Source organism: Acomys minous, assembly GCF_964271855.1.
Source record: "Acomys minous genome assembly, chromosome: 15".
Classification (NCBI taxonomy): Eukaryota; Metazoa; Chordata; class Mammalia; order Rodentia; family Muridae; genus Acomys; species Acomys minous.
This window is the reverse complement of record NC_140497.1, coordinates 16,830,897-16,842,381: the sequence shown is the minus strand read 5'-3', so window position 1 is coordinate 16,842,381 and position 11,485 is coordinate 16,830,897. Positions and strand designations below refer to the sequence as shown.

Genomic DNA, 11,485 nt, shown 5'->3' with positions numbered 1-11,485 from the left:
AATAATGCCACTCCTTGGTGTCTGAGCGTCCAAATATATGATCCTATGGGAACCATTCTTATTAAAACACCACACTTAAGTTTGGGGTTTGTTTGTTTTGTTTTTGTTTCTGTTTTTGCTTTTGCTGCTGCTGTTTTAGTTGTCAGACATAAACACAACCGCCTCACACTAGTATTTCCTTTGTCTGCACCATTAACCCAGTCTATTTCCAATACTCATTATGTCAACTGAATTCTCTATAATATCCTCAGGGACACAGTCAAATGCATAATCTAATTTTCTTATGTCCAAGGAGTCATTCGAATAAAGATAAATTTTAATTTCAAATTTAAAAAAATATATTATTCATTTTGGGGGCTGGGGCGATGGATCAGTGATTCAGAACCCTGGCTGCTCTTCCAGAGGTCTTGAGTTCGGTTCTCAGTAGCCACACAGTGGCTCACAACCATCTGTAATGGCACCAAATGCCCTCTTCTGGTGTGCATGAAGACAGAGCACTCATGTACATAAAATACTTAAAAACAAATCTTTAAAAAATATTATTCATTTCATACACCTTCTTACTTGATGCACATTTGTTCATCTTTTATTTGTCTTTTAAAAAATAAATTATTTTGTATTCCATTAAAAATAGCATAGTTTAGTTATCTTTTCAGAATAGAATGCTGCATTAAAGGGCCATTAATCTTCAGGAAGTAGCTCAAGTCTGACAGGTTGAGGCTACAAATTCATCCTCCCAAACAACCAGTGGGCAACCTGATAGGGGAGACATTAGTACATTGTGCCAAGAGCCGAAATGCTACATTAAAGCTGCTAAGCATTGCTGGTTTTATGGAGGTACACTTTTCCATTTTAACTGTAAAATTCCCTTCACAAAGGCACTGAGATAATTATGAAAATGTGCGTAATCATTTGCAAAAAAGCAACTGTGCGGGAGGCTTTCATGCAGTATTGTTATGCTTGTTTTGTTGCGTAATCAAACCAATGAAAATGTTGCAAGTCACAAGGACATGCTCTCACTCTCCACAGAAAGCAGCTGTGCTCCCGGCAGAGATGTATGTCTAAGGAATTTGAAAATGCAGTTATTATAAAATCTGTCTTTTCTTTGAGACAGCCTCTCACTGTATAGCTCTGGTGGTCTTAGAATCCAGTATGTAGACCAGGCTGCCCTCAAACTCACAGAGATGGGCTGGCCTCTGCCCCCTGGGTGCTGGGATGAAGGCCTGGCACTCCTACACCTGGCCATAATGAACTGTTCTGACAAGCAAACCAAAAGCAGACAAAAAGAATGTCATTTTCTGCATCCCTCTGCACCCTGCGCTCCCGTACCCATTTGCCTTTGAAGGACTGATTTTTTTCAAAGGTTTTTTTTTTTCTGCATCTATTGAGATGACCATGTAAATTTTGTCTATAAGTTCATTCACGTGGTTTATTACTTTATTGACTTGTATGTTAAACCATCCCCTCATTTCAGGGACAAAGCCAACATGGTCACGGTGTATAATATTTTCTGATGTTTGTCTGGCTTCTGTTTACACGTATTTTATTCACTATTGTTAAGTCTATGTTCATTAGGGACTTTGGCCTGCAGTTTTCTATTTTTGTTGTACTTTTATCTGGTTTGGGTTTAGAGGGATCCTGGCTTTGTAGAAGGAGTTTGGAAATTCTGTTTCCTTTTTTTTTTTTTTTTTTTAATTAGTTTAAGAGGTTTTGGTTGTAGGACTTGGAGTGTTTGGTAGAATTCTGCTATGAACTCATCTGTCTCTGGACTTTCTTGTTGTTTGTTTTGTTTTGTTTTTAGCTAAAAGGCTTTTTATTACTGTTTCAGTCCTCATCTGTTATGAGTCTGTTTGGGTTGTTGGTCTCTTCTTCATTTAATTTTGGTGGTTTGCCTGAAACTAAAAAAGCGATCCATTTCTTTTAGACATTCCAGCTTTGTGGAGTACAGATTTTTAAAAATATTCCTTCTGAATTTCTTTGGTGTCTGTTGTGATGTTTCCCTATTCGTTTCTGATTTTGTTGATTTGGATCATCTCTCTTTTAGTTAGTTGGCCTACGGGTCTGTCAATCTTCTTTATCTTCTCAAAAGCCAGCACTTAGATTTGTTGATTCTTTGTATTGTTTTCTTTGTTTCTATTTCCTTGGTTTCTGCTCTGGTTTTTATTATTTCTCAGCATCAACTGGGTTTGGACTTGATTGAATCACTAAGCCTTTTAGTGATGTTCTCATTTTTAAATGTAGGCGCTTACAGTTATAAATTTTCCTCATAGGACTGCTTTCAGTGTGTTCCAAGGGTTTGGTTGTGTTGTGTTTTGATTTTCATTTAATTCCAAGCAGATTTTTCAAAAAAAATTTCTTCCGTTGTTTCTTCTCTGACCCAGTCATTGTTTAGTAAGCAGTTGTTTCATCGCCATGAGTTTGCATATTTGCCAGGAGTTTGTTTGCTATCAGTTTTAAGTGTTGTTGCATTGTGGTCAGATCGGAGAGAGGAGGGATTTCAATCTTTTTGAATTTGTAAAGATTTATTTTGTGTCTCCAGATGTTGTCGCCTGTTTTAGAAAAGCTCCCATGTGCTGCTGAGGAGAATGGATATGATCTGGCATTTGGATAGACTAGCCTGTACACTTCATGTATGGTGTCATTTAATTCTGGTGTGTCTCTGTTTTCTTGTCCAGATGACTTGCCTACTAGGGAACATGTGGGAATGAAGTCACAACTAATCATGGAGTGAGGTTAATCTTTGTCTTCAATTTCATAGTAGATTTGTGTGTGTGTGTGTGTGTGTGTGAGAGAGAGAGAGAGAGAGAGAGAGAGAGAGAGAGAGAGAGAGAGAGAAATTGGACATGCTTGCCGGGCGGTGATGGCACACACCTTTAATCCCAGCACTCAGAAGGCAGAGGCAGGTGGATCACTGTGAGTTTGAGGCCAGCCTGGCCTACAAAGTGAGTCCAGGACAGTCAAGGCAACACAGAAAAAACCTGTCTCAAACAAAACAAAACAAACAACAAAACAAAACAAACACACACACACCCTGCTGAAATTGGATATGCTCGATTTTGGTGCAGATGTATTTAAAATAGTGATGTTGTGGCTGGAGAGGTGGCTAAGCCAGTAAGAGCACCTGATGTTCTTACAAAGGACCCGAGCGCAGTTCCCAGCACCCTCATGGTATAGCACAACCATTTGTAACTCCAGTTCCAAGGGATTCATAGGCCTCTTCTGCCCTCAGAAGGTACTGTACACACACACACGGCACACATACATATATGCACACAAAACATTCATACACATAAAAAATATTGAAATATCAAACAAAGAACTTTAAAAATAAAATAAAGGCTTGTAATGTCTTCTTGGTTAAATCTCCCCTTGATTAGAATGCACTATCCCTCTTTATCTCTTCTGATTGACTTGTGTTTGAAGTCTATTTTGTCAGATATTAGGATAGGGACATCGGCTTGCTTCCTGGTCCCCTTTGATTGGAGCACTTTTGTCTGTCTTTTTACTCTGTGGTAGTCCCCAGCACCAGGTAGGTGGGTTTTGTTTCTTGATCCATCCAGTCAGTTCATATCTTTTGATTGGAAAATTGAGGCCATTGATATTTAGAGTTATTACTGAAATGTGTTAGTTGTGCTCATTGTGTTGTTGACTTTGTGTGGTGTTGTGATCTCAGTTGTACTTTGTGTTTTAATCATTGTGGCTTCATATTTCTTTTGTTTTCAAGACAGGGTTTCTCTGTGTAGCCTTGGCTGTCCTGGACTCACTTTGTAGACCAGGCTAGCCTCAAACTCACAGAGACCTGCCTGCCTCTGCCTCCCAATGGCTTCATTTTTTTTTAAAGATTTATTTATTGTTTATACAGTATTGTGCCTGCATGTACACTTGCACAACAGAAGAGGGAACCAGATCTCATTATAGATGGTTGTGAGGCACCATGTGGTTGCTGGGAATTGAACTCAGGACCTTTGGAAGAGCAGCCAGTGCTCTTAACCACTAAGCCATCTCTCCAGCCCTTTCAGGGCTTAACCATGCTCTGAGCCATCTCTCTAGCCCAGCTTCGTATTTCTTATGGTCTCTCTGCTATGTTTGTTCCTCTCTTCATCCCAAAATATTTTCTGTATCTTCCTTAGGATTGTCATCTTGGATATACTTTTTCTAGGCATTTTATATCATGGGAAATTTTTCTTTCTCCTTCAAACATATCAGGTAGTTTTGCTGGGTATATTATTTATTCTATGTTGGCTGTCATGCATAGGCTTTTAAAACTTGAAATGCATTGCTCCAGGCTCTTCTGGCTTTCAAAGTTTTTGTTGAGAAATCTGCTGTTAGTCTGATGTGTTTTGCTATGTATATTGTAAGTTTTTTTTTCTCATGTAGCTTTCAATACTCTTTCCTGGTTATGTATATTTTGTGTTTTAACTATGACATCTCATGGAGATTTTCTTTTCTGATATTTTCTATTCGGTGTTCTGTGTGGTTCTTGTATCTGTACGGATGTGTCTTTCCTTAACTTGGGGAAATTTTCTTCTATGACCTTAGTGAAGAGTTGGTCTATGCCATCAACTTGGGATTCTTCTCCCTCATCTATGCCTTATAATTTGAAGTCTTGACTTTTGGGTTTTTTTTTTTCAGTATGTCTCACATCTCCTGTATATTTCTTCTGGTTTCATTTTTTTCCGTGTCCATTGCTCATTTGGTCTATAGCTCTGCTTTCATCTTTGAGACCTGATGTTCCGTCTCCTGCTGGATCCAGTCTACTTGTAAGGCTTTCCTTTGCATCTTCTAGTTGGGCTATTTGGTTTTCAACTCCATCTTCATTTCAGTTTGGGTTCTCTTCAGTGTTTCTACCTTTTCATTGAGTTCCATTTCCAAGTCCTGGATCGCCTTTGTCTTCTGTTTGTGTTTCCTTGGGCATCACTTAGGCAGTTAGTCTCCTTTAGCTCTTTCTCTTTATTTCATTGGGCTGTTTGTGTCTTCTTTAAACTCCTTGAATTCTTTGAGGACTTATATAATTGTTCTTTTGATTTCCATGTCCAGGAGTTCATCTTGGTAATTCTCACTGGCAAGCATTCCTACAGGACTGACTGGTAGCTTTTAGAGAGAAGATACTGGCTTGATCTTTCCTCTTATTGATATTTCTGTAATGAGATCTGACTTCCTTTGTTGGTTTTGAGTTTGTAATGGATAGGGCACATTGCGAGGGAAAGAGAAGACGTGGAGACGAGTCGGGCTTAGAGTTTGGGAGTGGCTTGCATAGAATGATGTCCAGTGAGCAGAGTGGCCTGGGATGGTCCCAAGCCATGAGTGTCAGGGTGGGTAGGAGTGAGTGGAAAGCTTGGATATGACATGGGAGAGTCAGTGGCTTGGCAGACAGAAAGGATGCTGGCCCCACCCCCCAGAGCTCCTTTACACTGAAGGCAAGGAAGGCCAGACCAGGCTGGAGCTGGCTGTGGGACTCAGGCTAAATTGGGTAAATTTTGGAAAAGGTTGGATGAAGAGATCAGTGGTGCACCAGGGCTAGACCCTGAAGGAAGAAAGGGGATGTTTGGTGTGTGGAGTGGAGGTGACACAAAGGGTCCTGTGGGGAGGTGCAGGTGGAAGCCTGGATGTTGGGTACCTCAAAGGAGGGTGCGATGCCCTGCATACGCCTAGAGTTCTGCTGCTGCAGGGTGCTGGTGGCCAGCCTTCCAGGTCACTCTCTGTGGGGCCTGGGCTAGATCCAGCAGGTTGTGGGAAAGCAAGTATCCAGAGGTGGGGCAACACACGAGGCTAGCTCCTGGAGGAGAATGTGAAAAGTCTTGGCATGGAGTGGGGTGACAGAGATGCCACAAAGGGTCCTGAAAGGGCTGGAGAGATGGCTTAGTGGTTAAGAGCACTGGCTGCTCTTCTAGAGGACCCAGGTTCAATTCCCAGCACCCACATGACAGCTGTCTGTAACTCAAGTTTCAGTGGATCCGGCCCCCCCTCACACAGATATTCACGTATACCAAATGTCAAATGTACATAAAAATAAATAAATAACAATTTTTTTTAAAAAGGGTCCTGAAAAGGGAGAAAGTTGTAAAACTCTGTAAACTCTATTTCTAATTTAGAGTCTCAAAGAGTTGCCTACTTCAAGATACTGGGCTCACCCCCCCCCCAGAAGTCCTATGTCCTGGTTAGTTTTATGTCACCTTGATACAAGCTAGAGTCATCTGGTGTCCTGGTGTCTTGCTGGGGGGTCACTACTGCTGTGATGAAATGCCATGATCAAAAGAAAATTGCAGAGGAAAGGGTTTATTTGGCTTACACTTTCATTTCACTGTTCATCATCAAAGGAAGTCAGGACAGGAGGCAGGAGCTGATGCTGAGGCCACAGAGGGGTGCTGCTCACTGGCTTGCTCCTCATGGCTTGCTCAGTTTTTCTTATAGAACCCAGGACCACCAGCCCAGGGATGGCACCACCCACAAAGCATTGGGCCCTCCCACATCAATCACTAATTAGGAAAATGCTTTACAGGCTCGCCTGCAGCACAGTTTTATGGAGGCCTTTTCTCCGTGGGGCTTCCCTCCTCTCAGATGACTCTAGCCTGTCAGGGTGACATAAAATTAGCTGCACATCTGGGAAGGGGGAATTTTAATTGAGAAATGCCTCCATTATGTTGTCCTGAAGATACGGCATTTTCTTGATTGATTCAAGAGACATTGCCCACATGGGCGATGTCACTCTGGGCAGGTGGTCCTGAGAAGTATGGGAAGCAGTGGGAAGGCAGCCAGAAAGCAGCATTCCTGCCGCGTTTCCTGTCTCGGGTTCCTGCCCTGACTCTTCTTCGTGGTGCACATAAGCTCTAAACTAAAATAGAACTTTTCGTCCCTAAATTGCTTGTGGTCCTGATGCCTCTCACAGCAGTAGAAACATCACTAGGGCTTGTTCTGGGGTCTTGAATGAAAGGCAGTCATCTAGGGTCCTGCTGAGCTGTCCCATGGGGCGCACAAAGAACAATACATCCTGGAAAGAAGATCCATTTAAGATGGGATAGAGGAGTAACAGAGAGGAGAGAGAAGCCGAAAGAGATAGCTGGAGAGCTGTGGCAGGGGGCAGGACAGCTGCAGGTGCAGAAGAGTAAAAGAAGCGAGGTCATGAGCATCCCTGACAGAAAGGAGAGTGACAGAGTCCAAGAGCAGCTGACACGTGGGGCAGAACTGAGAAGAACCAGGCATGCGCACGGGCACACACGCACGCACACGCACACACAGAGAGGGAGGGGGGGAACACATATGTCATTGGAACAGAAAAAATAGCTTCCATCAAGAGAGCATGGGAGGAGCTACAGAAGTGAGTATACACCTGGGATCTGCATATGACTTTTTTAAAATTAATTTTTCCATACACTATGTTTTGATCATTTATCCCCTCCCAAAACTCCTCTTAGATGTCCCCCACTTCCTTACCCACCTAAATTTTCTCTCTCTCTCTCTCAACAAAAAGCAAAACACAAAAATGAAGATCAAAACAAACAAAAATACTAGGAAGACAAAAAAAAAATCACAATGGGACTGATGCTCATGAACTCATATTGACTGTGGCAGGACATAGAAAGCCTGCACAGGTTCAAGCTGGATGGGATCCTGCCGCTAAGAGAGGGAAGTGGACAGTGGCTCCCGCCTCTAAGCAACAGCTTATCTGTAACTGATACCTGCTGGCAAAGGGGAAATCAGCTTGTGCCAATAGAGTCTCACCGGGTGTATGGAATAGCTGGCCGACACAAAATGGATAGGACTTTTGTTGTTGAGACAGGGTTTCTCTGTGTAGCCTGGGCTGTCCTGGACTCACTGTTTAGACCAGACTGGTCTAGAACTCAGAGATCCGCCTGCCTCTGCCTCTGCCTCCCTGAGTGCTGGGATTACAGGCATGAGCCACCGCACCTGGCTCAGGATAGGACTTTTTATAGTCTCCCTGGCCTTAGCAGTTTGTAACAGTTGCGATGCCCTGGGAGCAAGGACTGGTCTTTCTAAAAGGAACCCATCCCTATTGCCTGCCCAGGTTAGCCCAAATTCTGCTGATTTCCCTGCTTCAATGTGATCCCAGGATATCATTTCAATGAACATCTGCCCTGTCTTCTCAAGCATGTACCTAGGTCTTATTCATAGACAAATTAGCTCCAGGTAGACTTCTTAATTTAGTTCAAATGAACCCATTTCTTGCTCATGGAAAGAGAGCAATGAACTTTAATAGCATTTATCATGTGCATCTTTATTCATCACATCAGATCCAGTGGGGTAAGACAGTCCCTTCCACAGTGGTGTGGGCTTGCTGACTCGTCGGCCACTAAGCAATGGGCACAAAAACAGCACGCTTCTGTTTTTATTGTTTTTCTTGCTCAAAATCATCGGTAATGAAGGGCTCCAAGGGATAGATTCGGGAGTGGGAACGATGAAGCTCTACCACAGAGCTGGTCTCGGAAAGCTGCGGCTGTGACTCGGGAGCCAATGACGTCACACTTGAAATGTCATCAAGAATTGGAGCTGAAGAAACATTGTCTGATTTATAACAGCTGATGCTAAAAGGGATGGCACAAAACACGAGATCTGAGGGCAGCAGGTTACACTCGTTAGCTGGCCTGGTGATCACGAACCTGTGAGGAAAGCCAAGGATGGATTCTGAGACTGCAGTTTAGACAGTGTAGCTACAGGCAATGCCTCAAATAAAAACGACAATTTGATCTGGTTTTTCTTTTCTTCACCGGTACACAATAACAGGAGAGAGATCCTGGAGCAGAAACGAGGGGGTTGACTTTTCACTTCACTATAACGCACTCACCTTGGTGTGGCACCCCAGCTGTCTGGGAGCAGCTCTTCTTATCCTTTTTTTTTTTTTTTTAATTAAAAAAAAGCAAACATGAACATTCTATCTGCATGTACACCTGCACACCAGAAGAGGGCATCAGATTTCAGTATAGATGGTTCTGTGCTACCATGTGATTGCTGGGAACAGAACCCAGCACCTTTGGAGGAACAGATAGTCCTCGACCACTGAGCCATCTCTCCAGCCCACCCCTCCCCTCCCCCCCCCCCCCCCCCCCCGTTCTCATCATTTTAATGAGAGAGAAATGAGACTGTGTCTGGAATATTCCACCTCCGTGGGCTTCTCTGACCTGAGGATCATCTGCTCTCAGTGTACTAATACTTTCAACTAGCACAGTTCTGAACACTGAGGAAAACTGTGACATGAGGTGGGGAGATGGGCCAATGGCAGACCACGTGCCTGTCGGGTTCCACCTCTAGAACAGCAGACAAACGAAAGCAAGCTCAGTACCTGGCCATGAAAAAGCTCCTTTAACTGGAGAAACCGAAGGATACAGTTCGATCCCTACAATGTGCTAATGTTCCAGATATTTCCATACGGATTTACATCTTAACCTGGTGTGTATGTCACCGAAGTTCACACAGAAGGTAGCCAGGCCAAATAATAACTGCATTTAAAAGCCAACTTTCTATTTAAACTAACCTGAAAGAAACCCCACAGCTGGGCCTCCACGGGAAAATGTTTGAGGAGGCAAGATACCTCCACAAGATAACAAGGTTAGAGCAAACATCAACAGGTGTGAATAAATCCTGAGGATTCATGACCAAAACACAGGTGGGCTGACCTTCTGTGACCTTCACTCCTTCCCCCCCAAAGATCCCCTCTTCTAAGACATGCAGGCTGGACCTTCCTGTGGTGGGTAATCTCCTGATCCTCTGTTCCCATCCAGTCCTCAGTGGCTCTGGTTGGTTCTAATTAGCATGTGCACATTCACACCTTCCTTTTAAAGGAGAAGTGCCATCTCCTTCCTTGAGGCCTTCTCAGATATAAGTTGCCCATTCTTCCAAAAACTATATTCTACAGATTTTTCCAGAAGTGTGAGGGGCAGGATTTAGAGCTGGGGGAGAGTGGGACAGGGGAATATATTTTACATTGGAATCATTTATGCTTTCTGGTGCTGAGCTCAGAGCACTGCTCTTCCCCCCACTGTCCCAAAAGTGAGTGGTTAAAGCTAGCTGTCTCTCGCTATTAATCCATCAGCATCATCTGTAGACTGCCGTGGTTACTTAGGTCTTCGGTACTTGGATAACGTTTTCTTTCTAACTCTAGCTGCATCACTGCTGTGCGTCCCTACAGTGTCTACGTGGTCTACAGCTGTGTCATCCAGGCTCACTTCTCTGACATCTGCTACCCAAGGACTCTCCATCTCCAAACCACTTCCCTGGTGCAACCGGAATGTTACCACTTCCTGACAATGTCCCATGTCAGAGATCATAAGCTTCAGTAAATCACTCTCCACCCACAGTCCCCCACTATCCTTTCTCTCCCACTCCCTTGCTCTGAGGGCGTGGCCTCGCTAACTTCATCAGGATTGCAAGTCCTTGTCTGTATTGCAAAGTCCACCATGCTTCATGCATCCATGACAACCCTGCTTTTATACCACCAAGGAGTCAATCTGAACTTTTACATCTTTATAACTCTGTACCACTCCCCCCATCTCCTCTGCACTGTATCACTCCTCCATCTCCTCTCTGCACTGTATCACTCCTCCATCTCCTCTCTGCACTGTATCACTCCTCCCATCCCCTCTCTACACTGTATCACTCCTCCATCTCCTCTCTGCACTGTATCACTCCTCCATCTCCTCTCTGCACTGTATCACTCCTCCATCTCCTCTCTACACTGTATCACTCCTCCATCTCCTCTCTGCACTGTATCACTCCTCCCATCCCCTCTCTGCACTGTATCACTCCTCCATCTCCTCTCTGCACTGTATCACTCCTCCATCTCCTCTCTGCACTGTATCACTCCTCCATCTCCTCTCTGCACTGTATCACTCCTCCATCTCCTCTCTGCACTGTATCACTCCTCCCATCCCCTCTCTGCACTGTATCACTCCTCCATCTCCTCTCTGCACTGTATCACTCCTCCATCTCCTCTCTACACTGTATCACTCCTCCATCTCCTCTCTGCACTGTATCACTCCTCCATCTCCTCTCTGCACTGTATCACTCCTCCATCTCCTCTCTGCACTGTATCACTCCTCCATCTCCTCTCTGCACTGTATCACTCCTCCCATCCCCTCTCTGCACTGTATCACTCCTCCATCTCCTCTCTGCACTGTATCACTCCTCCATCTCCTCTCTACACTGTATCACTCCTCCATCTCCTCTCTGCACTGTATCACTCCTCCATCTCCTCTCTGCACTGTATCACTCCTCCATCTCCTCTCTACACTGTATCACTCCTCCATCTCCTCTCTGCACTGTATCACTCCTCCATCTCCTCTCTACACTGTATCACTCCTCCCATCTCCTCTCTACACTGTATCACTCCTCCATCTCCTCTCTGCACTGTATCACTCCTCCATCTCCTCTCTGCACTGTATCACTCCTCCCATCCCCTCTCTACACTGTATCACTCCTCCCATCTCCTCTCTACACTGTATCACTCCTCCCATCTCCTCTCTGCACTGTATCA

General features: G+C 44.2%; 1 protein-coding gene across 3 annotated transcripts in view; it reads right to left on the bottom strand.

Annotated features, from left to right (window-relative positions):
- Positions 1–8,231: 8,231 nt before the first annotated feature.
- KCNU1 (potassium calcium-activated channel subfamily U member 1) overlaps positions 8,232–11,485 on the bottom strand; it is a 74,663-nt gene continuing 71,409 nt past the window's right edge. For all 3 annotated transcript variants that reach the window (XM_084760277.1, XM_084760275.1, XM_084760276.1), the window contains exon 27: positions 8,232–8,617. In XM_084760277.1, the coding sequence (XP_084616403.1) occupies positions 8,345–8,617 (273 nt within the window). In that variant the 3' untranslated portion in view covers positions 8,232–8,344. The remainder of the gene's footprint in view (positions 8,618–11,485) is intronic.